At 56.2% G+C, this 25,615-nt stretch overlaps 1 protein-coding gene across 2 annotated transcripts in view; it reads left to right on the top strand.

Moving 5' to 3' along the window:
* The first annotated feature begins 2,608 nt into the window (after positions 1–2,608).
* Positions 2,609–25,615, top strand: part of DOCK1 (dedicator of cytokinesis 1) — a 402,417-nt gene continuing 379,410 nt past the window's right edge. For both annotated transcript variants that reach the window (XM_058671051.1, XM_058671052.1), the window contains exon 1: positions 2,609–2,801. In XM_058671051.1, coding sequence (XP_058527034.1) covers positions 2,756–2,801 — 46 coding nt within the window. In that variant the 5' untranslated portion in view covers positions 2,609–2,755. The remainder of the gene's footprint in view (positions 2,802–25,615) is intronic.

Raw genomic sequence — 25,615 nt, forward strand, 5'->3', positions numbered from 1 at the left:
CAATCCTAAAAGAGGCTTAGCAGGTCTGGCTGAGACCTGTGGCCCAGCCATGGTCATTTAGATCAATTGGCCACAGCTCCCAGGGCTTCAGGAATTGGAGGTGGAGCCAGTCCTGTGCTCAGGCTATCAAGGGGGTGACAAGCCAGGAGGCTGGACTCAATTCAGGGCTTCAAAATGACATCACTGCAGGAGCACTGCAGGAGTCCCGCTGCAGGGACACAGAATCTTCTCGGAGCCTCCCAGACCGTGCCCACATAAACAACTTCTCAGCTGAACCCGGGGCCACACAGTGGTAACTGGACCAAAACTACCGTGTTGAACACTTGTCCAGGGGACGCGTGTTGTGGTGTGACAGGTCACGTCATCCCTGCAATGCCGGCATCCCCCATGGATGCCAGTTCGTGTCCTTGCTGCTCCACTCCCCAGCCAGCTCCCTGCTAATGCATCTGAGGAAGGGGTGGAGGATGGCCCAACTGGTTGAGCCCTTCACAACCACATGGGAGACCCAGAAGAAGCTCCTGGCTTTGACTTGGCCCAGTCCTGGCTGCTGCAGCCATCTGGGGGAGAGAACCAGCAAATGGAGGCACTCTCCTGCTCTGATTTTCAGAGTTAAATATCTGTCCATCTATTTATCCGGCCTGTGGTTTACCTGGAGCTTCAGCATTCTGAATAACAATTCTATTTATGGCAGTCTTGTGAAAGCAAGCAACTCCTGCACCACACTTGTGCAAGCAAGGGTCACTTGGACCAGCAGCAAATGCTCCAGGAAACATGAACCACAAGGATATCAGACAAGAAGATGCAGCACATTCCCCTGTAATCCTTGAGTTGTAATTACACGTGTCTCTTGTGTAATTCCCAATCTTGGGATTGGGCCCATGATGCCCTGAGAAACCCAACATAGGTAGATGACTCAAGTGCCTTAAGTAGAAACACATGGTGTCCATACAGGCCACTTCACCTCTGGAGCGCTGGTGATATGGAATACAAAGCAAAGGCCTTGTAGACAGCTGTTGCACTGTATCATTGGGGTAATAATACTCAGCTGTAGTTCACAAGCAATTTTTATCTCTTATGCCCCATTTATACATGCACAGCTGTTTGAATATACAGCTGACACCTGTGTATACCTGGGGCCAGCTGCGTCGACTGGGGTTCTTGTGTGGGGACAGGATGGCTGTGATAACTGGGGAGGGACATCAGAGCTCCAAGGTGGAGAGGGGACCCACAGCTGGTATGGGCTGTGCACCTCCCTCACAAACAGAACTGAGATGTGCCACGTGCGGGAAGGCCAGTGTCACAGGCATGTTCCTCTCCTGCTACTCCCTGGGGATCGGTCCTTTGGCCCTTTGCACATGCTGGACCTCCTCCAGGTCCCCTCACTGGCTCGTACCTATCTGTATTAGCTTCCTTGGGGAATACCACCTTCTGACCCAGAGACAGAAGGCCACCCTGCCCTTCACCTTACAGCATCCCTGCCTCTTTCAAGGGGTCAGTCACTAAGCAAGGGCTACCCAGCCGGAGTGCTCATGGGTGGTGAAGCCCACAGACGGCTTGGGCGCAGGTCACGTGGGACTCGGCCTGGCAGCTTCTCTGTGGGTTTTCAGTTCTGTACCAGTAAGCAATGGCCTATCACTTACTGGTACCCTGCCGTTCTCTTCACACAGCAGGTTCCCAAACCCCAGCAAGAACCAAAGCTCCCTGGCAGTTCAAAGCGCACCTCTGGTCCCTGTTTTTGGGGATGACGTGGTCGTTTCCAGGCCCGGGGGGGCCCTGAGCACAGGGGGTTCCTAGGCATTCCCTGCCCTTCAGAATTGGTTCCTATAATCCTGAAATGCTCCCAGGCCGAGGGCAGCTGTGGCTTCTTCTTGGGGTGTGAACGGGAGGAGCCGGGGTAACTATGTGCCCTTTACCGGGGACCCTTCACTCTGAGGTTCCTCTCGGTTTTCTCTTCTCTGAAGTGACAGTAAAAGCCAATAGGTGTGGGCAGAAAGCTGAAGCCAACACCTCCAGGTGCCAAGGCGAACCCAGGAATGTGGAATTCTCGAGCATGCAAAGGGCGGGGGAGACCAACCTCTGGAAGGCTGTCTGTGTACACCTGTGCGAGCTTCCTCACGTGCCAGACCCTCGCCCACTTCCTCAGACCTGGGGGTGGGGTGTATGTGTGTATGTGTACACGCGCGCTACGGTCTCATGGCCAGCTTCTGCCTCCGCGCCTTCCTAGGTCCCTCCGCCCATTTTCCCCAGGAGTCCGAGGTCACCTTTGAGACCTTCTTGCTCTGCTTCCTCCTCCCACGGCCCCGGGGGACCCTCGCCTAAGCACCAAGAGGGTCTCCTGTGTGGGCGCCCCCAAGCCCCGGCCGCCTCTGCCCCACGCGGGAGGGCTACGGGCCGTGGAAGGAGTGAAGGAGCCGCGTGCTCGGGACGGCGCCTCCCGGCCATTGCCCGTTTGCCGTGCGCAGGCCCCCGGGCCGGGGCGCGAGCCGGGCCCGCTGCAGCCCCAGGCGCCCCCCGCCTCAACGCCGGCGCGCCCCGTCTGCGTCCCGCCTCTCGCCGGCGCTCCCGGCCTTTCCCATCCGGCCCGCGACGCCCCGCCCGCCCCGTCCCACATGACACCGCCTCCGCCGCAAACTTTTTCCTCCCCATCCTGTCGCGGCTCGAAAGGAATGGAAAATGGCGGCCTAGGCGCGGAGTTTCCTGCCCGACCTGGAGCGGCGGCGGCGGCTCTCCCGGCGGTGGCTCTCGCGGCGGCGCCATGACGCGCTGGGTGCCCACCAAGAGGGAGGAGAAGTACGGCGTGGGTGAGCAGCGCGCCCGGCCCGCCCGCCTCTCGCCCCAACTTCCGCGGCCCGCGCGCCAGCCTGTTGCCGCCCCCGGCGCGCGGGATGCGGGGCGCTGAGAGGTGTCCCGGCGCGGCACTGCTCCGGGGGCGCGCGGGGGCCGCTCCCGGGGTGCCCTGCAGCCGCCGCCTCCCCGGCTGCCCCCGCGGCCCGAGCCCCGAGTTGGCCGGGCCGGCGCGCGGAGCCCCGGAGGTCATTGTTCCTCTGGCTTCGGGCTTCTTCGGGGATGGAGGGCGGACTTTGTGGCCGGCGCCGGGGCTGGACGGCCCTGTGGCGTGGCGGGCAGCCCCCAGGACTCTGCCTTCCCGCTGCCGTCCCGGGACCCTCGCGCCGGGCTGTTGCGGCCCCCGGGGGCGCAAGGCCGGTTCGGAGGACGGGGAGCAGGTCCCGCTCGGCTCTCTTTGTCATTTCCCGAGGGGGCGGGGGAGCCGACCCGGAGTTTACATTTCAGCAGAGGTCGCATTCCAGGGAGCAGGGCTTCCCTTGGGGCTGACCGTCCGCCTGGGCCTGCGGGCCCCCTGCATCCCCGCCGTGACCCACCTGGGCGCCCCGCTGGCCCAGGACCGGGATCGCTTCCTCCCTTTTCTGTCACCCGGCCACGGTCGGCCTCCCCGCAGCCCCGCTGTGGCCCTCCTGGGGACGGTCTGGGCGGCAGCTCTTGGCCCGAGGCTCTGCCTGCTCCAGGGGAATCCTGCCATCTTCCTTCCTGTTGTTCTCCTGGGGCTTCCCCGGCCGTGGGGGGCCTTGGGGTTCTGGGCTCCCTGCTCCCTGCCAGGTGTCAGCGCATGCAGGGCCGCTGATGACAGGCAGCCCACATTCTGTCCTGGGCCGCTGTGCCTCAGCTTCCTTGTGCTGGGCGGATGGGGAAACGGAGGCAGAGGTATTCTTGGAGTTCCCCAGGCAGGCACCCTGTGGGACAGAGGTGACCAGGGAAGTTTAGGGTGGAGATTCCAACTCAGTGGCCTGGGGGTGGTGACAGCGTTGTCCCTGCTGGGGTGTCCTGGGGTTGTGGAGGCAGGCCAGTGGGGAGCTGCACTCCAGAACAGGCAAGGAGGCAGTGAGCAGCTGCAGGGAGCCCCAGCTTTGCCCTCCTGTGTCCTCAGCACTTGGGACTGTCGTCTGGCTCACTGCTGAGGTGGGAAGGAGGCAGCGCACACAGGAACTGCACACGTCGCCCTGGATTTGCCGGCTCACATCCCTACCATGCTCTGGCGGCTGCCACTCCCGTCTGTGCTCAGCGGCACCTGGGCACCCGGTGCAGCCTCCCCCCAGGAAGGTGGAGGTGAGCCCTGTGCAGTGTGCCCTGGCCGTTTAGAGAAGACACAAGGGAAGGGCCACAGGCAGGTGCCCACAGACCGGAACAGACGGTGGCTGTGCCCTGCTGCGCGAGTCACACACCTTCCTCAGGCTTTGCCAGGGGTAACTTGACCATCACACTTCTTGCTGCTATCTTGTGTGTTGCAGTTTTGAAAGGAGAGGAGGGTGCAGGCTGGGCTTGCCTTGAAGTCCTGGGACAGAAGTGTGTGACTTAGGTAGAGGCGGCCATGGCCTTCCCCAATTGGAAGCCTGAGCGGGGGCTGGGACGGTGTAGCCTCTGTGAGCACCAGAAGGCGCTCTCACTTTGGGGGAGGCTCCTGGAACCCTGTGTTGGGGGAGCAGGATGATCAGGGAGGAGGGTGTTCTGTGGCCCAGGAGTGGACCAGAGCAGGGTTATGGAGGCTCGTGCAGTTGGTTGTTTCCATCCCTGGAAAGTTGGGCCCTGCCCAAGGCCAGCAGATTTCTGAGAGGCTAACACTGGGCAGTGTTTCCTGCAGAGGCTGGAGTGCATGGGCCGGTCTTCACCGGGGTTAGGAGGGGAATGAGAATGGTAAAACTCCATCTCATTTGGAAACATGAGTCACACCTCCTTGTTCCCCAGTCCTTGGAATCTGCTGGGAGCATTGTTTGTAAATGAGACCCTTCAGTTATTTATTTATTTTCTGAAAGCAGTAAACAGCTGAACAGGGCTCCTGAGGGCTGGCAGGAGGTGCAGGAAGTACGGGTTCCTGTGATGTCACTGGGCTCCTGGTGACACCCACCTCCTTCCTACCTTGGACTGGGTGTGCTGGTCCTGCAGCTGTCACCCTGGGAGAGCGACACGTGACCATTTCAGCACCTTCCAGCCAGCCAGAGACTGTCTTCGGCTCGAGGTTCTCATGTACCCAGTGCCGGTTCTGGGGTAAGACAGCATAGCCCGTTCTGGAGGCCCACGTGTGGGCCATATGTCCACCTCTCTGTGCTAATGGCCCCTGGCAGCAGGTGTAACTGGGCATGGAACCTGGGCCGGGGGATGTGGGACCTGGGTCAGCTGCAGGGGCCCAGATGGTGGTTGGGAGAGAAAAGCAGCAGAGGGGGAACTCACAGGTCCCAAGCCCGTGAGGTCACTGCTGCCCCTGTGAGAGGTGGCAGCTCACCTGTGAAGACCCCCAGCGAGGCCTCAGGGAGCTGCGTCTGCCAGCACTCAGAAGAGCGTGGAGCACCTCGGAGAGTTGGACCTGTAGTGCTGGGAGAAAGAACTTGAGGGGTGCCCAGGTGTTGAGGCGAGGTCCCAGGGAGATGGTGTGGAGAGCGCCTTCGAGGTGAGGTTCCTCACCTGCCTTGGGCTCTGTCATCGGGTCCAGGTGTGCTTGCCACATGGCCAGTGGGATGCGGTGTCAGCAACATATACTGTTCAAGTCCCAGCTGACCCTCGTCCTCCTGGAGGTCTGGCTTGTTTGCCTTGGCTTTCTTATCTGCACAGTGGAGCTGTACCTGCCCACTTAAGGCACATGAGGGTTCGTGCAGAGCATGTCAGCAGGACATTTTGTGCTGGGTTTCAGATCATACTTTGATTTCATAAAACTCGGTTGGGAGGCCTAGTGTCAGGTGGCTTCCTCTTGGCTTTTGTTAGTCATGGTGGAACTTTTTTAGAAGTTCTCTGTGGGATGCTGGTGCCCTGCACATGGGGAGTGTGGCCTGTGCGTGGTCTGAGTGACTCTGAGCAGCGATGTTTGCTAGGAGTCGTGTAATACCCAGATACAACTGGAAATGTGGGAGTTGGAGAGAAATCTCTTGTGTCATGTAGAGGAGCAAGTGAGCTGCCACTTTGGGGAAGAAGAATTGGATTTGATCATAAGTAGATAGAAATGTGAACATTTTCATTCACTCTGGAGTTGTGGAAAAGTTGAACTAGGGAGTATTACATTTCTAGAAACCTGGTTTCACTTCGGAAACCTTATGAAAATTTTACCAATGTTTGCCTAGAATAGCAGACATCTGAGTGGGACTGGCTGAGTGTGGCGGTTTCCCCTGTTGGCTCATTACCTCTGAGGACGGAGGTAGCTAAGACGGGGGAAGTTCTGCCTCTCCTTGCCTCTTGGTTTCTCCTGAAGTTGTATAGAAGCCATCCAGTGACACGGATCCTGTGTGCCGTTAGCAGCTTGAAGTCACAGATTGCACAGTCCAACATCGGCACAGTCAAGATGTTGGCGCTCACCTAATACTAACCTTTCTGTCACCGCAAGTCCTACTCCCATGTTGTAACTTAACATTTTCAAGTGTTTGTTTTTGTGAGAGGCCCAGAGAGACTGCGAGCTCTCCCATCTGTGGACCACTGTAGCTGAGGCTGGGCTGTGTCCTGATCCAGTGGGGGTGGCAAGGACCAGTACCTGAGCGCTGCTGCCCCCGGAGTGTGCAGTAGTGGGAAGCCGGGTTTCAAAGTGGGGCTCGGGCAAGCCCCTGTGGGTGTCCCCAGCAGTGTCTCAGCTGCTGCGCTAGTCACAAAGTGCCCTCTTTCCACGCCCTCCCCTCCTGCCCTGATATTGTAGCTCTCCAGGAATGCCGTGTCCCTGCCCGGGACCTCAGGACTGGCTTTCCTGCAGGCAGCATAGCTCCCTGGTGTTGTGTCAGGTGCTGTGACAGTCCTGTTTGTTGGGTGGTGTGGCTCTGCAAGGGATTAACTGTTCACTTGTCCAAGGCCACAGGGGTTTGGCTGTTTAGAAGAAAGCTGCCATGCCGCCTGCCAAAACAGGCTGTGTGGTTCAGTCTGTATAGTCTCATTCTTGTTTGCCTTGCCCCGTTTTCTGTCCCAGCTAGGGAGAAGGGTGTAGCAGGGTCCCCCATGACAACCTCTTCCTGGAGGGAGTCTGGATTCAGGGTGGGAGAGGAGGCACCGTGCTGGGAGGTTGGCGTGGCCTGGGGTGGTTCCGGTGCTGGTCTCCCTCCCTATGCGATCATGGGTCACAATCCTCCTCTGAAGACGTCAGTCTCCTTGGACAGGGTCCAACTTGAAGACCTCCTCTCATCACCTCTTGGCAGACCCTGTCCCCAAATGCAGCCGTCCTGTGGTGCCAAACGAACGCCTGTGGTTGGAGCTTAGATGGTGGTGGTGTGGTTCCAAAGACATGAACTTGACACCTGGCGGTTTTCGGTCCTTGTGCCAGGGAGGGTCCCCTGGAGGTGAGGGGTGGCAGGTACAGTCTGAGGGTTGGGATTGTGATTTGTGTTGATGTTCGGACCTGGTGGTTCCTTGGATTCAGCCTAACGGTGCTGCCTGGTTCTTCAAGGCCGGCCAGCAGGCGGGGCAGTTAAGTGGCCACTCCTGTGCTGGACAGAACACCCCGCCGAGCTTCAGCTGCTTTGGGTAGATGTTGAAGCAGCTTGTGTGGGCTCACCTCTCGTTTCTGAGCGTTCGTGCTAGTGCGGTGTGAACAGGAGCCTGGAGCCTGAGCTCCATAGGGGTGGCCTTTGGTGCTGATGTTGCAGGTGCCTGGCAGGCTGCCAGCTGCGTAGCTCCAGGGGATGCACTGTTTGCTGTTGACCCTGGGACGGTCGTCTGCAGAACCCGTGTTAGGGCTCTGCTGGGCAGTTGTGAGGGTAAGGAGAGGGTGTGACACACACTTGTCCCCAGGTCGGTTCTAACTCAGCGTTGCTTCTTCCAGTCTACATCGATTTGTGGTTAGCTTGGGGTCACCTGAGGCTGAGTCTGGTCACATCATTGCTTCCATGGTCTTGCTGGTCCTTTGCAAGGGAAGTTGAACATGGAGGATGAGTTTGGTGATGCTCCTGGGGGCTGAACTCAGGTTGGGGCTGTGGTTCTAGTGGTTCTCTGCTTCTCAAATGCACTGATTTAGAAGTTTACTCGGAGTCTTTATCCCACTGCAGTTACACCCTTGGCTCCAGGGTGTAAGTCAGGTACACTATGGCCCATCACGATTGCCAATTCCTTTCTGATTGAGGGCTGGCCAGCTACCCTAAGAAGCAGCCCCAGCTCCTTGCTAGCTTTATGAAGAGTCTGCCTTTCCTCAGCTGGGGGCAGAGTGCAAAGAGATGTGGGGCGGACGTACTGCCATCCCTGGTCTGACCAAGATCCTGCTCTGGTCTCAGTTGCTGGGCACACCCCCAGCTGGGGGGCTCAGGGACGGCCAGGGACTGCCCTTGGTTGGGGAGGCATCTCCTGTGGAATTCACAATCCCCAGTTGCCATGGTGCAGAGATGGGTGACAGCTGGCATGGCTTTGGTGCCAGACCCAGGCAGCCTGGTACATGGCCAGGCACATCCATGGCAGCCTCATGAGGCGGTGACTAGGGTTCTGCTGTCTGCCTGGGTACAGGGCTGCCCTACAGAGAGTTCTGTAGGATCTTGGGGCAGCAAATGATGGCATGTTTGGGTCTGTTTTCTGTCCCCACCACCTAAACTGACACATTTAAACTTGCACCGCCTAAACTCGGCCTCCTTTTCTGACACACCCCTGCCCAGTGTGGGCTGGCCAGTCCTGGGTGAGGTTTGCAGGTCCCTCCCTTTGCTCGGACCCCGGCTCTGGGGACAGTGAACATGAGACCTGAGGTTGGCCCTGACTGGAGAGGGATCCTAGGAAGGCTGGACTTAACAGACCTAGCAGCCTCCCGTCTGCTCCCCCAGTCCGGTCTCACCAAGCTGGGCCCTTCAGTTTTAGTATAGGCACTGCTGAAGCGAGCACCGAGCCGTGCCTTAATGTCTGCAACCAGGCTCAGCCCTGGCAGAGTCTGGGTGGAAGGCCCTCTTTGGCCATGGCTGCATTTGTCGGGTGACCCTGATGTGGATGAGAGCCTCAGCTCTGCTGTTGGTGCAGAGTGACAGAGATGCTGGCACGGAGAAGGGACTTGTGGTGGCGGCCAGGGGCACCACAGGGGGTGTAGGGAGCCTGCTGTCTGGCCTCACAGCCTGGGCTGTGGTCCTCCCCCCACTGCCAGGTGCTCCAGCTTGGGCCTGTGTCCCTCTTGTTGCCTCTCAAAGTTGCTCGAGGGCCAAACAGTAGGCTGGGCAGCTCTCCTGACTTGTGGGACATGGTGGGGTTGAGTCCTGGGGAGCCATCCGCTGCCTGGCAGGTGGTTCACCAAGTTCAGCTCCAGTAGCGATAGACATCTCTGGCCGTGTTGATTGCCTCCTGGGGGCACAGTGGCTAGAACAGCCAGTTATCCTTGGCTCTTCTTGCTGTGTGTGGTCAGCACAAAGTACCCCTCAGCTTTGTGCTGAGTCGCATCTCTTGAAGTTACTGTCAGTGGGAGAGGCATGTTGGGTGGGCATTTGGCACAGTGTTCACGACACCCCTTGGGACACCCGGAATGTGCTCCTGCCTGGGGGTGCCTCATGGACTCTTGGCTACTCTGCTTCTGGTCCAGTTTCTTGCTGCTGTGCAGCTGGGAACACAGCAGGCTCAAGGAACTGGGTCCCTGCCACTGATGTGGCTACCCAGTCCCTGTGCCTGGCTCCTGTCTGGCCCAGCCGTGGCTTTGCGCACTTGGGGAGGGAGCCAGGGAGGACTGTTCTCTGTTTCTCTCTGTGTCTGCCTTTCCAATAAAACTGAAAGTAGATAAATAAACAAGAAAGAAAACACGGACACTCCCAAAGAACACTCATTTAATCTTCCAACTGCCCACGCATCCCACGTTAGTGACACAGTGCCCCCCTCGGGTGCCACTTGTTGGCTGGCTGGAAAGGGTACAAGTTGTAGCTGTGGAATGGGCACCTTTTGTATCATTGTCAAGAGTAACATCAGTAAGTGTGGCTGCCATGCGGGGACCGTCTGTGTTTGGGAGGAAGGTGGGGCACCTTTGTGCTGTGGGCCAAGGACTCAGAACAGCTAAGTGAAGCTTCTTGGCTGCTTACAGTTTTTAGCAGCTGCCTGGCACTATTGAGATGAACCAGAGTTCTGCCCAGGGTCAGGTTCAAGAGTGGTTGTGAGGCCTCCCTCCCCTTATGCCAGCATTTCCTGTAAGAAACATCATCCAGGAGGTCCCAGGACTTTCAGCATCTGCTCTTGGAACTTTTTTGGCTGGAAGGGAGGCGCCTATCAAAGTTTTTCTTTTCTTGTATTTTCTAAAATAATAACTTACTTCCCTTACCACTCGACTTGACCTGGGGCAAATCACGATTTAGCAGGAGGCAAATGTGGTTGTTCTTCTTCCAAATTGCCGTGCTTCTATTAACTTCACAAGATTTATTTTCAAGTCCTTCTCGTGTCCTGTGTGTTCTCTTGCCCATTTTTCAAAGGCAGGAATGTGTCAGGTCCCCCAGCAGCGTGACACAGCTGCCAAGTTCCTTCAGGTCGTTGCTGGGTGAGGGGCTGATGCCTTCAGGGTCAGCTTGGTGAGATCCGGCTGGGGGGCAGGATGGATCCCAGAGAGAGAGACTCTCCCTTTGGAGAGTCCCACATGCCAGAGGTGAGACTTGGTCAGGGACCCTTCCGATGTCCAGTGGCTTTGTCCACCTGGCTCTGCAGCTGCCCGCCCTGTGTGCTCTGGGCACGGTGTGTTTACCTGCACTCTGGGTTTAGCACCCACCCGTCTGGCTTTTCCAGGCTCGGCTCTCCCTGTAACCTGCATCCCTGGTGGGACAAGAGACTCCCGTCCATGTTCCTGCCGCTCCTCAGCCGGCCGTCATCATGGTCTCCCCGGAGCAGTGGGTGGTGCCATGGCCATGTCTCTTGTTAGGCCTGGACGTCCGGACATGGCTTCCGCCTCTTTCTCTGTGTCAGTAGCACCAGCTGTGGTTCCTGCTTGCCCTGTGCAGTGAGGGTGAAGGGCGAGAAAGGATGTGGCCTTGAGAGCCCTCTGAGTTCCCTCTGCCAAGGGTCCCTGGTGAGCCCTTGACCCTGGAGAACTCCCCGAAAAGGGCTGTTCAGATGGGGAGCTACGTACTGATCCTGTGAGCCGGCACTTCCACCACACGGCACCGTTTGTGTCTTCTTAGAACTTTGGGGCATTGCTGGCTGGCATTTTGGTGACTTAGTTGGTCCTGAGTCTCCGTTCTTGGCATTGATAAAAGTGACTTTAAATGACCCTTTGAAATACAGTGTTCCAGGAAGACACTCTTATGGTCCAGTGTGTGAAGCACTTGGCTAAGGCAGCTGGATTAGCAGGAAGGGGAATGGTTTGCAGGCGGAGGCTGGTTTGAATCCAGCCTCAGCCCTTCTTGGCTGTGGGGTCACAGTGAGGCTCTGGAGAGCTGTGGGGGTCTCTGATCCTTTGTAAAATGAGGGTCCTGCCTGATACATGCTAACGTACTTTGTAGTTCTGGAGTACTCGGCAGCCAGAAAGAAGTGTAAAGAACTGTTCAGGGGCGAGTGAACCTCGCCTGTAGAGGTGTGGGTACTAGCACGTGCTGAGATCAGGGACCTGGGTTATGAAGCAATGAGACCTTTGAGGACAGGCTGTTCAGCTTCCCGTTGAGACGCTAGAGCGGATGCCCACATCCACACCAGGTTTCGAGGGTTCCGTTGCCAGCTCTGGTTCTCGGCTCTGGTTTGCTGCTGACGCAGAGCTTGGAAGGCAATGGTCATGGCTCCGGCTGATGGGTGCCCCCAACCCTTTTCTCTTTGGCTTCGTAGCTCTTGTGGGCGTCTTGGGGGTGCACCAGTGGCTGAGTGCAGTGTGTGTGTCCTTCCCAGCGATCCCATGACGAAGCAGCATTTGAGAGTCAGGAAAAGTAGACCCCAGCTCTGGATCCCACCCTCCACGGTGGGGCGACGGAGATGCTGTGGCTGTCAGTTGAGGTTCTCTGGGAGCCCTGGTGGGTCAGACTTCGTGCCTAGAAAGGAGCTGATGGGCAGAATCGTGGACTCTGGGGAGGACCAGCCTAGCACTCGATTCTGCTCATGCGGGAAGTGAAGGCCGCCTCTGGAGGTCCCTGCTAGCACCTCAGGAAGGCAAGAGGCGTGGAACCGTTGGGGGTGGCAGACGGCATGGCGGAAGTTGAGTGAACATGAAAAAAGCAAAAGCTAAAAGTAAAAAAACTACAAGAACTCTGATCCTGTACAATCCCTGCCCCTTTAGCCGTGCTGCCTCCAGACGAACACAGAATCTCCGTGTGCTGCATTTCCTTCAACTGGCCGCTGCCCGTGGGTGCCCGTGTGGGCCAGGGCTCTGCGATTTCCCCTTTGATGGGACTTGGTCTTGGTGGGGGTAGGAGGCCCTAAAGGTTGGGATTCGGTTGGAGCCAGCCTGCAGAGGGATTGGGCAAAAGCGGTTCTTAAAGACACGAATTTAGTGACCGAGGCTTACGTCTTGCTTCCACTTTTAGCGGTGCAGTGTTTATCTGCTGAGGCCTGCGGCTCACCTGTGGACACGCAGCAGCTCTGTTCTCCAGATGCGACGGTCTGCACACTTGTTGGTGTTTAACCTGCTCTTGATACATTCACCGGGCTTCGGTGCTTATCATTGAGTTTTTTTCTTCAGTATTTATTTTACTTGAGAGAATCACACAGAGAGATGGAGAGGGAGTGAGGGAAAGAGAGAAGAGAGGGAGAGAGATTCCATCTGCTGGTTCACTCCCCAGATGGTCCTAATGGCCAGAGCAGAGCTGATCTGAAGACGGGTGCCAGGAACTTCTCCCAGGTCTCCCATGCGTTTAAGGGCCCAAGGTCCTGGGCTGTCTGTCGCATTTCCAGGCTGTTAGCAGTGAACTAATTGGAAGTGAAGCAGCTGTGGTTTGAACCAGTGGCCCTAAGGGATGGCTGCACTGCAGGCTGAAGATTAGATGCTATGCCACTGCTCTGGCCCCTGGCACTGATTTCTTACAATGATCCATCTCGTGCCAAGACCAATGTTAGCACCCCTAAGAAAGGCTGTTTGGTTTCCCACTTCCTTTCCGCCAGTGTTTCTAGTTTTGTGTGGCAGCAGGTCTAACTAACCACAAGCTTATGTTCTAAAATACTTGTGCACACACATGCACGCACACATACACACACAGAGCTGGGTGGCTTTCCCAGTCTTTGTTTTATCCACCTGCTCTCTTGACACCTTTTCGTGGCACATCTTTGGACACACGTGTGTTGGCAGAGTGTGTGTGAGCACACGGAAGCAGCTGTAGGAGTAGCCAGGGACCTCGGGGTGCAGCTGAGTCCCAGCGATGGCAGGAGGGCCTGAAGCGCCAAGCTGAGTTGCTTCTGAATGGGGGAATGGGATTTTCCTTCTTTAGTTTGCAATACTTTTGATTGACATGTGGTAATTGTGCACCTTTATTTCTTTGCTTGTGTGCAGTGTGCCATGGTCAGGTCCCTCAGGGCGACTAGCACAGCCTCTCCTGACGTGGGTCATTTCTCTGTGTTAGGGACCTTGTACATCTTCCGCGCTAGCTGTTGGGAGAGGCAGAGCTGCCATGGTGGGGGCATCAGCAGGTGCACCTGGGCCCCTGGACTCTCTCAGTAACCACCCTCTCCCTGGCCTCGTTCCCCACGCCCTCCCACCCTTCCTTCACTTGCAGTTACTGATAGAGTGAGGCTGGTGTTCAGCGCAGGAGCGGGAGGAGACGCTAACAGACTCTGACCGGGGCACAGATGGCCAGCCTCTCTCCCTGGCGCTGACGTCACAGAGCCCTGCCTCTTGGCGGTCTCCATCAAGGCCGCAGAGTGACTGGCAGCAAGCATGAAACTGAAGGACAGTGGAGGGACAGGGGGACAGGCTAATCAGGGACTGACCGGAGTGAGTCCCACAGTGGTCCTTTCTCGGGAAGCAGTGGGGAGGGGCCGTGGGATAAGGGATGGTGTCTGAGATGGGCTTCTCTGATGGAATGGTGGTTTGCCTGCTGTGTGTCCGCTCCAGAAACAGGCGTTTTTAGCTCTGAGATCTCTGTGCTGAATCCATAGAAGGCTCAACCGGCTGAGCTGCTGTTGTATGTGGTCCGTTAGCTAGCCTGTCTGAGCTTCAGTTTGCATAGCTGGGAATTGGGCACTACTTTGTGTGTGGGGAGAGGAGTGAGCTAACGTATCAAACAGCTTCATGGCTGGCATCTGTTTCGTGGCAGAGCCCTCAGGAATACCACATAAGCCCCAAAGCCAGTCCCTGCTCCGGAAGAGCATGCTAGCATTGGTAAATAGAACCATCAGCTTTCCACACTAAATAGCCATGCTTGTTCTCACTTCAGAAGTGCGTCCGAGTGCCTGTTTGATTTGAGATTCTGCGGAAAGGAGACCGAAGGACAGAGTGCACTTTGAAGAGCGTTTTCCTGCAAGCGCTGGTACAGATTTGCATGTCGAGTGAAAGGCAACCTAACTCCTGGCGCTCACCATTCTGTCCTTGAAAGAGCCTTGCATGATGGAATGTTAGGGTGGGATTGGGGTCCCCCAAAAGGCAGTGGTTGGAGTCCCAGCCCCAGGGCCTCAGAAAGTGGCCTTTGCACACAGGTGTTTGAGGGTGTGAGCGGTTAAGATGAGCTTGTGTTGGAGTCAGCGGACCATCACTCCATGTGCCTGCCGTCCTCATAGGAACAGGACAGGTGTGAAGGTGGGGGCCATGTGCGGGTGGGGACAAGCTGGAGTCACGTGCAGACTGAGAGAGGACAAGGACGTGGGGATCCCAGGACGAGGTGAGGCCAGGAAGGACGCTCCCACAGGCACTGCAGGGGACAGGTGCCTGCTGACCTCTGGCCTTTGTTGTTGGTGATGGTGGACCACAGCCCTTGGAGAAGACAGGGTAGGCCCTTTGGAAGGAGACGCCCCCTGCAGGTGAGGGGCACCTGTCGGGGTGCTGGTTCATGTGTTCTTTGCAGAGATCTCCTAGGCGTGGTGACAGTATCTGGGGAGGAGGCATTGTGTGCTCTCAGCGGTGTGAAGCGTGTGGCTTGTTGGAGAAGCTAAACAGAATGAAGATGTTCTTCAGACCCCAAATAAAACCTGGTGAGAAGCGGGACTCGGAGGAAGAGCATGGCTGCACTGGGCCCGTGTCACAGCTGGGCATGCTGCATGCCAGGCGGTGCCAGGATTCCCATGTGACGAGTGCCAAACCCGTGTCTGTTGTTGGTGGCTGGTTTGCACCCTCGGGGACCCCGGCAGAGGCTGACTTGTAAACCTGCCTGGCATTATTAAATTGGCAAGTCCCAGTTTACCAGAAATTAGGAAGAAACGGGTTTCCTGCCTTCCATTTGTAGGTGTTTTGCACGCTTGCTGCCCAGCCAGCATTGCCGCGAGCCAGGAGGGCTGATCTATGTGTCTAGACTGGAATTACGGGGAAGCGTTTCATCCATGTCACGAAGCAAGGCTGGGCTGTGGGCGCTTCTCTCTCTTGAGGTGTTGGCTTGTGCCTGCTGGGAGTAGGGCTGCTCTGCCCAGAAGGATGGGGCCAGACAGGAAGTGCCCAGGGCTGCCCTGAGCTGGGAGGCTCCTGCCCTGGAGAGTGAAGGGAAGGCAGCCCTGCTGACTCCAGGCATCCCTGCCAATGCTGGTGCTGGCTAGTAGAGGCAGTCAGGCTCTCCAGCCACGCAGTACTGTCGGGAGCCTGCAGAGCCCTGCGGAAGCTCGGCCATGCTGGTGCTCCATAGTCAGGCAGTGATGTGTGCTGGGTGGTCATTGGCCTTGAACCTGATAGACTGATGGTTCCTGACAACAGCCCTTGCCATCTCTGTATGCTGACATCTGTGTCGTCCTTTATGCTTTGGCTTGCCCACCTTCACCTGAGCCTCAAGAGGCTGCTGCTCACACCTGTTTGGTGAGGGTTCAGTGTCGACACCTGGATGAAGTGACTTTTTGCAGTTGCTCCAGGTGAGTCCGGGGAAGAAGGGGCCAGGTAGAATGACAGTGGTGAGAATGTCACATGGTAGGCCGCCTGGGACGCTTTGTGTGGGTAGATGGGGGTCCTGATGAAGGCTGAGGGTGACGGGGTATGGAGGGGAGCAGAAGGAAGCCAAGGGAGGCCAGAGGGAGGACCCCTGGGGGTGCAGTGTGGGATGGGGAGAGCAGTGAGAGGGTGTCGGTGCAGGGAGTCGCTGCGCAGCTGCTTCTGAGTGTTTTGGGGGTCACATCCATGCACAGGTCAGCACTAGAAAGTGGGTGCTTCAGTGGCGCATGGAGCAGTCAGCTCATGAGTCTTGTTCACATTTCTCTCCCCAAGTAGAACCCTGCACGGTGCCCAGCCACCCGCCAGCTGCGCTCTGCCGCTGTGTGTGGTCTTCACTGTGACGAGTGCCAGTCGTGCAGGTTGTGGCCTTGTCCTGCCAGCGGCTCTTGCCCGGCGTGTTTGCCACGTCACCCCTGCTTCATCCCGAGTGGCTCTGCCCGGTGCGGGTGGCCTGACCGACTTTTCTGTGCTTTGCTTGGGCTGTTGACATGTTCGGCTCCAGCGGATGTTCGTGTGCGAGTATCTCTGTACGTTTGCAGTTCTCTTGGGCACAGACTTGGGAGTGGGTTGCGGGGTGATTTGATGATTCTTGATGTGCCAGTGGCGGCTGGCTGAGCACCTCGGCCTTCTCACCCACTGACTGTTGGCCTCAAGATGGAGACCCGGAACCCCCCGTTTTTGCTCTGCAGAGTCTTCTCCCACAGAAGGACACTCTCAGGGGCTTCACAGACTTCCTGGAAAAATGGGATTAGAAGAGGAGTTTGGTGGTGAAGCCGTGTGCTTTCTGTTCTGAGGTAGCTGGGCTCAGTCCCCAGCTCTGGTCCATTGACCCAGCCCTCCCAGGGCAGACACTGGGAGCCTGCAGTAATGGCTCAACTCGTGGGGTCCCTCCTCCTGTGGGAGACCTGTCCCCCAGCTCCACTGTGAAGACAAGGGTAATTACAGCGTGTACATCTTGGAGCGTGTTAGTTATGGTGCTGCATGTAAAGCCACTGCCTGCAGTGTCAGCATCCCACTTCCCATCCTGCTGCCTGTTAATGTACGTGGGAAAACAACAAAGAAAGGCCCAGGTACTCGGGCTCTGAGAGAAGGCATGAGCCATTTGATCTACTTTCTCATAATCTTAATGCTTGGCTGTTTAGCACCTGGTCTTGATAAATTCTGCAAGTACCCAGAGATGGGTCATCTTAAAACATCGCTGGCCCCTGCCGAGGAGCAGTCAACCACTGTGGGTCTAGGCAGCCACTTTGTGTCCATCTTACTGGCTGTTGAAGAAGTGGGTGTCCGCCTCATCTGTTTTCCCACCTGCCATGGCTCTGCTGCTGACATCTCTGGAATGTGGTTTGTCACAGCCTGTTGGGAATTTTTGAGTTCTTCCTTTGTCACTTTTGTTGAATGCGTTGACCTCTTCGTAACAGAAACACCTCAATTCAGAGGCTGCTGATTTTCATCTAGGATTTTCTACCCAGAGTTCAGCACCCAGGTGTGTCTGTGAAGACACTGCTGGCTCATGCTTAGTGGGGGTGTGGCCCTCACCTAGAATAAGGCTGTGACCGCACGAGGCCCCTGACAGCAGCATAGCACAGCTTTTTAACTGACTATCCAGATAGCTTTCCTGCTGCCCAGGGTACATCGGGCTCGCGTCCAGGTGCAGGGTGGGGGCTGCGGGCTGGAGGCCAGGTCTGTCCTTCAGGGCCGCTCTTGGAACTCTTGCACACCTGGTCAGGCCACTGTGGCTGGCCCTGGCGAGGAGGCCTCGCCATGACTGACATCAGCTGGTGGGGCCAGTGGGGAGTGAAGGTGGCATGGAGACCATGTTCCTCACTGTATCGCTCTCCGCGTCCCCCTCCCGCTTGCTCTCTGACCCTTGTGGTTTGCAAGCCTTCTGGGGGCTGTCTGTCGGGGTGTGTGCCTGGAAGTGCAGTTGCTGGATCTTGGTGATTCCAGCTTTGGTTTTTGGGGAACTGCCGTCTGTCTTCCACAGTGGCAGTAACACGCTGTGTGCACTGGTAAGGCGTGGGGTTTGGTTCCAGTTTCTGCATGCTCAATATTCTCCAGTGCCTTTTTTTGTTTGGTTGGTTTTTAAAGAGTATTTATTTTTATTGGAAAGGCAGATTAACAGAGAGAAGGAGAGACAGAAAACAAAGATCTTTCATCTGGTGGTTCACTCCCCAAAATGATTGCAGTGGTTGGAGCTGAGCCGATCTGAAGCCAGGAGCCAGGAGCTTCTTCTGAGTCTCCCATTTGGGTGCAGGGTCCCAAGGCTTTGGGCTGTCCTCTGCTGCTTTCCCAGGCCACATGCGGGGAGGTGGATGGGAAGTGGAACAGCCGGGACAGAAACAGGCGCTCGTATGGGATCCTGGAGCTTGCAACTGAGCCAGTGGTCCAGGTCTGCCAATGCCTGTTTAAGAAAGCTTTTGTTTTGTTCTGTTTCTGAGGCAGCCATCCCTGTGAGTGGGGGTGGTATCCCCCTTCGTTTGGGTTTACATTTCCCTGATGAGTGGAGTTGTTTTCCTGTGCCCATTGGCCACTTGGATCGATGCTTCGAGCAGTGCCTGCCTATCCAAGTCCTTTGCCTCGTTTTTAATCTGGTCATTTTTGCTGAGTTGTAGGAACGCTTGATTCTGGAAATTAATTCCTTGCAGGATTTGCAACTATTTTTCCCTGTTCCGTGGTGTTGCCTTTCATTTTCCGTATTCTGCTTTGATGCGTTTGGTTTTAAATTTTGTCAGTCCACTTAACCTATTGTTCTTTGGTTGCCTGTGAATTCGGTGTCACAGTCAAGAAATCGTTGCCAAATCCAAGGTCCTGCTGTGTTTTCCCTGTGTTTCCTTGTAAGGATTTAGTAGTTGTAATGTTCGCAAGTTGGTCTTCATCCACTGTGGGTGAATTTGACCCGAGTGCGTCCTCGGTTTGCTTGGGAGAGTCCAGTTCTCCAGAGCCGTCTGCTGCTTCCCCCAACATCGCGGCGCCCTTGTTGGAATCTCTGGGCCTGGGTAAGCATTCGTCTTTGCGCTCTCTACCCTGTTGTGTTGGTCCGAATCTGTCTTTTCCATACTCTTTTTAGGGGGCCTGGTTCCTCCCCAAATGCCCACAGCCAGAAGCCAGAGCTGTGCCTGGGTCACCCCTGTGGGTTGCGGGGACTAAGGGACTTGACACAGCATATGTTGCCTCAGGCACATTAGCAGGGCGCTGGACTTGAGGCAGAGCAGCTGGGACTTCAACCACCACTCCAGGGTGGGGTGCCAGCACAGCAGGCAGTGGCTTCATCCCGTGGGCCGCAGTGCCCGCTCCTGCACTTTTTATGTTACAGTTTCTGTCCTAGTTCATTTTTATTGCTGTAGCAAAGTTTTTTCCGCAGGGCAGGGTAGTTTCTATATGATAGAAAGGTTTTTTTTTTTTCCTCGCAGTCCGGAAGCTGGCAGCCCGAGGTCTGGATGCCAGACAGCAGCTTGGGTCCGGTGAGGCCTGCTCTCTGCTTCTGAGGCGGCACCATCCTGTGCGCGCGGTGGAGGGAAGGGCCCTGTCCTCATGTAGCCAGTGGGGGTGCAGGTGGATGAACCCACTTCGTCTGTGGAGCCCCTCATCCAGCAGCAGGACCCTCCCCTCTGGACAGGCTCTTGCTGGTGGTTTCCCCTCCTCCTCCCCCCAGGACCCTCCCCTCTGGACAGGCTGTTGCTGTTGGTCTCCCTTCCTCCTCCCCCAGGACCCTCCCCTCTGGACAGGCTCTTGCTGGTGGTCTCCCTTCCTCCTCCCCCAGGACCCTCCCCTCTGGACAGGCTGTTGCTGGTGGTCTCCCTTCCTCCTCCCCCAGGACCCTCCCCTCTGGACAGGCTCTTGCTGGTGGTCTCCCTTCCTCCTCCCCCAGGACCCTCCCCTCTGGACAGGCTCTTGCTGGTGGTCTCCCTTCCTCCTCCCCCAGGACCCTCCCCTCTGGACAGGCTCTTGCTGGTGGTCTCCCTTCCTCCTCCCCCCAGCACCCTCCCCTCTGGACAGGCTCTTGCTGTTGGTCTCCCTTCCTCCTCCCCCAGGACCCTCCCCTCTGGACAGGCTCTTGCTGGTGCCTGGGTTCCCACACGGGCTTTGGGGAGACATTCTGACCACAGTAGCCTTGCAACAGATTTTGAAATCAGGAAGTGTGAATTAAAGATTTTTTGGTTACTTGGGGTCTCTTGAGAGACATTTCCCACGAATTTTAGGAAGGATTTTTTCTCATTCTTTCACATACAACTGTTTATGTTTGCCATATTTCCTAGACTGCTAATGGAAGAGACAAAAAGCATTTTAACTGAAGTTTTCTTTCATTCTTTCTCCTTGGCCATGGCGTGATTCAGTCACAACCACTGTAAGTCACTCTGCTAGAGCAGTGTTCTCAGGCAGACTGGAGTGCGGGGACGTGCAGTCAGTAGGGCTGCCTGGTTTTCTCCTGGGTGCTTCTGGGGACTGTGCTAGTCCCAGAGGCCGGCTCATCAGGTCTGCAGTCCCTCTCCCGGGGGATCCGAGCCTGACTGGGCTCTCCTGGCTGCCTCCTTGGGACTCTGCCCAGAGGCTGTGCCCATAGCGGCAGCTTTGCCGAGTTAGTGGCTGGGTCAGTGTGGGGGTTGGGATAGAGCTGGGGGAAGAGGGAGGAGAGGAAAATGATGGAGTTTTGTCTGTAAATGCTGGCTGACCTTGAAAGCTGTTGCTGAGGGACCTTTGTGCCTCCCGTTGGATTACTTCCTGGTAGTGTCAGTTAACAGGAAGTTCACACTGTGCATCAAGAAAGGTTTATAGGAAAGGAGGTGTGCCACAGGGTTCAAGGCATTGACTGAGGTGCCCGTGTGCCCGTGGCTTGTTTGCTGCTGTTGCTTTAATGTGAGAGTCAAGTGACACTCATTTGCACTGGAAGCGTCAGGAGGAGATCTGTGGGACCACTCTGTGGGTCCCTTCAAGCCAAAGTAATTACCCAAGGTAGGCAGTGGAAGGGAGCTGGGGCATTTCACACTCAGTACTTACCTATTTGAGCACACAAAGTTCCGTCAAAATAAATCCGCAAGGCTGCTTTAGTGGTTGGTGAGGGCTTTATAATTCACTTACTGAGTAAAATTTGGCTTGTATTGACAGGAAGTGGAGCTGTGATGGCAAGCAGTAATTGCGAACTCTATCTTATCAGGGAGTCAAGAACATATTGGATTACAGCGACAGTGCTGTGTTGCTCTCTCCCCTCTCTGGCTAATTCTTTGCAGGGTGATTAAATGCAGCCACAAATCCCTAGTTAGGAGAGAAAGCCAGCACACGGATAAACAGCCAGGGCACTTCCCAGCTGTCATCTTCCGGGAGAGTGGCATCCCTCGTGCCATTTGCTTGATTGGTTTATCGACCCTGCCATCTGACTGGAGGGCCTTCCTGCTCCTGAGCCTGGCTGGTGCTTCCCTGGTGGGCAGCAGGAACAAGAGAAATGGGTGGGTTTGCCTTCTGCAGTTACGAGAGGAGAGTGGCATGGTAACAACTCCCCAGGCGGGTTGTTTGAAACAGCAGACACTGCTTGTCACAGAATGGTCCACCAAGCAAGCTGCTGCGTGGGGTCTCTCCCCTTCCCGTCATGGCCACACCCACTGGGGCTCTGCCTGCACCAACTGCTCTCCCTGACTGCCTCCCCAAGGCGGCACTGGGGATTAAGTTTCCAACACAGAAACTGGGGCCGCATCCAACCATGGTAAGGGCTGTGCCTAAACAGAGATGAGAGAAAACCCTTCACGTGGTGTGCACAGACCACACATGGTGAAGTCCTGAGTGACATTCACATCACGGTGCTGGCTTTCCCTATAGTCCTTTGAAAGAGCACACACACACACACACACACACACACACACACACGTCTTTCCTCCACTGCTTCACTCCCCAAGTAGCCTTAAAAGCCAGAGCTGGGCTAGTCCAAAGCCAGGAGCCAGGAGCTTCTGGGTTTTCCACATGGGTGCCTGGGCCCACGGACTTGGAACAGTCTCTGTTGCTTTCTCAGGCCACAAGCAGGACGCTGGATCAGAATAGAGGTAACTGGGACTCAAACTGGTGTCCCTGTGGCATGCCGGCGCCACAGGGGGAGGCCTGGACTGCCGTGGCACAGCACCAGCCCCTGCCTATAGCCATAGAACACAAAAATGAAAGAAGATGAGCTGACAAAGCCCATGAGGAAACCTCGGAAAGCCACATGAAGGAGCATCTGTGGGTCTCACCTGAGTGATGTTCAGGAAACTTCCCCCAGCTGTCTGTGCAGGGGAAGTCCCGGGCGAGCAGAATGTCACAGGTTTTCTCTGTGGGACTTTCTAAGCTGCTTTGTTTCTAGAAAGCTCTCGGAAGAGGGAGGAGGGTCCGCAGGGCCGTGGCTGTGCTGTGCGATGGGCGCCTGCTTCCAGGGCTCAGGGAGGAGTGGGGTCCAGCGTGTACCTGGGTTGTTTGCGAAGCTCTGCCCTGGGTTCCGTGGGAGGTGAGGGCATGTGATGGAGGAAGCAGCAGGAAAGAGGCTTGGAGTTCCTGGTGCTGCGGCAGGAGGCTGCTGACAGAGCTGCCCTGCGATCGAGTTGCCTCTGGGGCCAGTCAGCTGGCAGCGTGGGGGCTGTCATCTGCTTGTTCTTCCGTAGGCACACTCTACCTGGCCCGAATTCCCTGAAGGGTAACTGACCGTGATGGGTCTTCTTGGCAAGTTTCTGATACAACGTCCTGGAGGGCTGAGGTGCCTCTGGGCAGTTTTTTTCTTTTTGGCAGAAAACTTAATCGATCATGTGCTTTACACCTGAGTATTGATTGTGTTTTAGTTTTCCTAAAAATATAGATTTCTTTTTCTTCTTCATCTGGAACTGATCACACAACGGTAAGCAAACACATGGAAGGCGTACATCCTGTGGACTAGTCGGTGGTGGCAACCCTGGGCTTGGACCAGACTGCAAGGCTCACGCTCCGCTCCCATCCGAGGGCACCTGCGGCCTGTACCTCAGCTCTTCCCTGTGTACAATGAGGGTCAGAGTCCTGTCTGCTTCACAGGGTTGAGGAGATGGCTGTATGGAAGGACCTGCTGGGTGTTATTTCCGTGGGCAATCACAGAATCACTGGAGAAAGTATGTGAGGACCAGCACTGAGTTGCCGTCTGCGGTGCAGTGTGCGCTCAGGAGGATCTGCAGCGATGGGCAGTGAGGAGCACTTTTCATTATGAAGGTGACTTGTTTTGTAAGATTTACTGTTTTTTAAGATTTAATTATTTTATTGCAAACTCAGATATACAGAGAGGAGGAGAGACAGAGGAAGATCTTCTGTCCGATGATTCACTCCCCAAGTGAGCGCAGTGGCCGGTGCTGCACTGATCTGAAGCCAGGAGCCAGGTGCTTCTTTCGGGTCTCTCATGTGGGTGCAGGATCCCAAGGTTTTGGGCCATCTTCTACTGCTTTCCCAGGTCACAAGTAGGGAGCTGGATGGGAAGCAGAGCCACCAGGATTGGAACTGGCACCCATATGGGATCCTGGTGCGTTTAAGGCGAGGACTTTAGCTGCTAGACCACTGTGCTGGGCCCAAGATTTACTTATTTTTATTGGAAAGGCAAATCAGATTTGTGGAGAGAGGGAGAGACAGGGAAGAATCTTCGTCCACTGATTCACTCCTCAAATGGCTGCAGTGGTTGGAGCTGAGTCAATCCAAAGCTGGGAGCCAGGCGCTTCTTCCAGGTCTCCCACGCGAGTGCAGGGTCCCAAGGCTTTGGGCCGTCCTCGACTGCTTTCCCAGGCCACAAGCAGGGAGCTGGATGGGAACTGGAGTAGCTGGGACACAAACCAGTGTCCATGTGGGATCCCGGCGCGTGCTTGCAAGGTGAAGATTTAGCCATTGAGCCATTGTACCAGCCTGAAGGTGATTTCTTTTTAGCAATTTCTATGACAGTGACATGGAGGTGAAAATTATAGGGTTTTCATGGAAAACATCCTGAATAAAATAGTCTTCGTTTATTTTTAAAAATATTTACTGTGTCACTCCTCAACTGCCTGTAACATCTGTGTGAAGAGCAGGATGAAGCTAGGAGTCAGGAACTCTGGGGTCTTCAGGGTGGGTTAGCAGGAGACTGGACTTGGGGGCAGAGTCAGGCCAGGCCAGGAAGCCAGGCACCACGCTGAGCGACGTGGCTTCCCAAGAGCCGCGTCAGCTGTGAGCTGGAGGCTTGCCTGCCACCATCTCCTTTTCAACCTGGGCTTGATTGGCCGTCTGTGGCTGGTCTCTTGCTCTCAGTTTCCGCTTCTGCCCTGAGAGGCGTCTGTGTGTCCGCATCCCTGGGATGCAGGGTTCTGTCCCTGGGGTTGGTGTCTGTGGGTCTGCCCTGGCTGTTGGTGACACGGCAGCTCAGGGGCAGGGTGCTCCCTGTGAGTGGGCCTCAGCAGATCTTGCCACGTTCCGTGGTCCTTGTTGAGCAGAGTGCCTGGGCACAGTGCCACCTAGACTGGAGCTTTACCTGGTGCAGGAACATTGTGGTGGGCCCTTCCCAGTTCCCCTGCATTGATACTCGCATACCTTGCTGCTTCCCCTTGAAAGTGTGCAGTTCTGTGGTGTGTGACCCATACGATTACTTTGTAGATGTGTGCTTCAAGTGCACGTAACGTAGCGTTGTTAGTGGCGGCTCAGTGGCCGTTGGCACATCCAGCGTCGTGCCCCCCTGCCACCGTTCCTTCCCCAAACTTGTTCCCTGCCGTGGACGGAAACTGCCCATGACACAGTTGTCAGCTCAGTCCTGACCACGTCTGCTGGCCATCGGCGTGAGAGTGACCACTCGGGTGGACCGAGGCCGTGCTGATCCTGCCAGACCTGGCCTGCCACGCTGGGCGCCGTGGCTGTGTGGCAGTAGTTCCCGCATTGCCCTGTTCTCCACAGGCGTCCACAGCACGGACAGTCCATGTATTGTCTGACCTGTTGGTCACTCAGGGCGTGGCTCACCTCCATCCCTTGGCACATGCTCACTGGAGAAGTTCTTTACTGCCCGTTGCACCGAGTGTAGTGGGCAGGCTTGCTTCTCGGAACAGAGAATGACGGTCTGGTCCTGCCCCCACCCTGACTCATATTGGAGGACAGATGTGGTCAGATGTGCTGCCCCCTGACCCCTAACACTCCCCATCCCAGCATCTTCGGCTAAGCTTCTCTAAATGTCAGGAGTCAGGAGGACTGTGTGGAGGAGGGGTCTGAGAAAGCTCCGGGGTGCTGGGGGATTCCTGATTCGGGGCCTGGGGTGTCTTGCTCTGTCTCTTGTTGCTGTAACGACACCCCAGGCTGGGTAATGTAAAGAAAGGAAATTTGATTCTGGCCACATTGGAGACTGGAACCTGAAGGACCAAGGTGCTGACGTTTGGCAAGGAGCAGCATTTTTGCTGTATTATTACGTGATGCCAGGGAGGTGGAGGAGGGCAGAAGGGCAGGGAGTGAGAACCAAACCTTGTCTCAGAACCCCATCCTTGGAATGACGGAGTCGCAGTAATGGCGTTAATCCGTTTGTAAGGACACTGTGATCTCATCACCTCTCAACACGTTGGTTTGGGGATTACATTTCTAACATGTGAGCTTGGGGCGCTGTCAGACCACAGCAAGGGCCAGGAACACCTGCTGGGAGGCACTGCTCTGCAGGAGACTTGGCCCCCTGCAGATCCCACAGCAGGTCCATTTGCCTCC

Source organism: Ochotona princeps, chromosome 13, assembly GCF_030435755.1.
Source record: "Ochotona princeps isolate mOchPri1 chromosome 13, mOchPri1.hap1, whole genome shotgun sequence".
NCBI lineage: Eukaryota > Metazoa > Chordata > Mammalia > Lagomorpha > Ochotonidae > Ochotona > Ochotona princeps.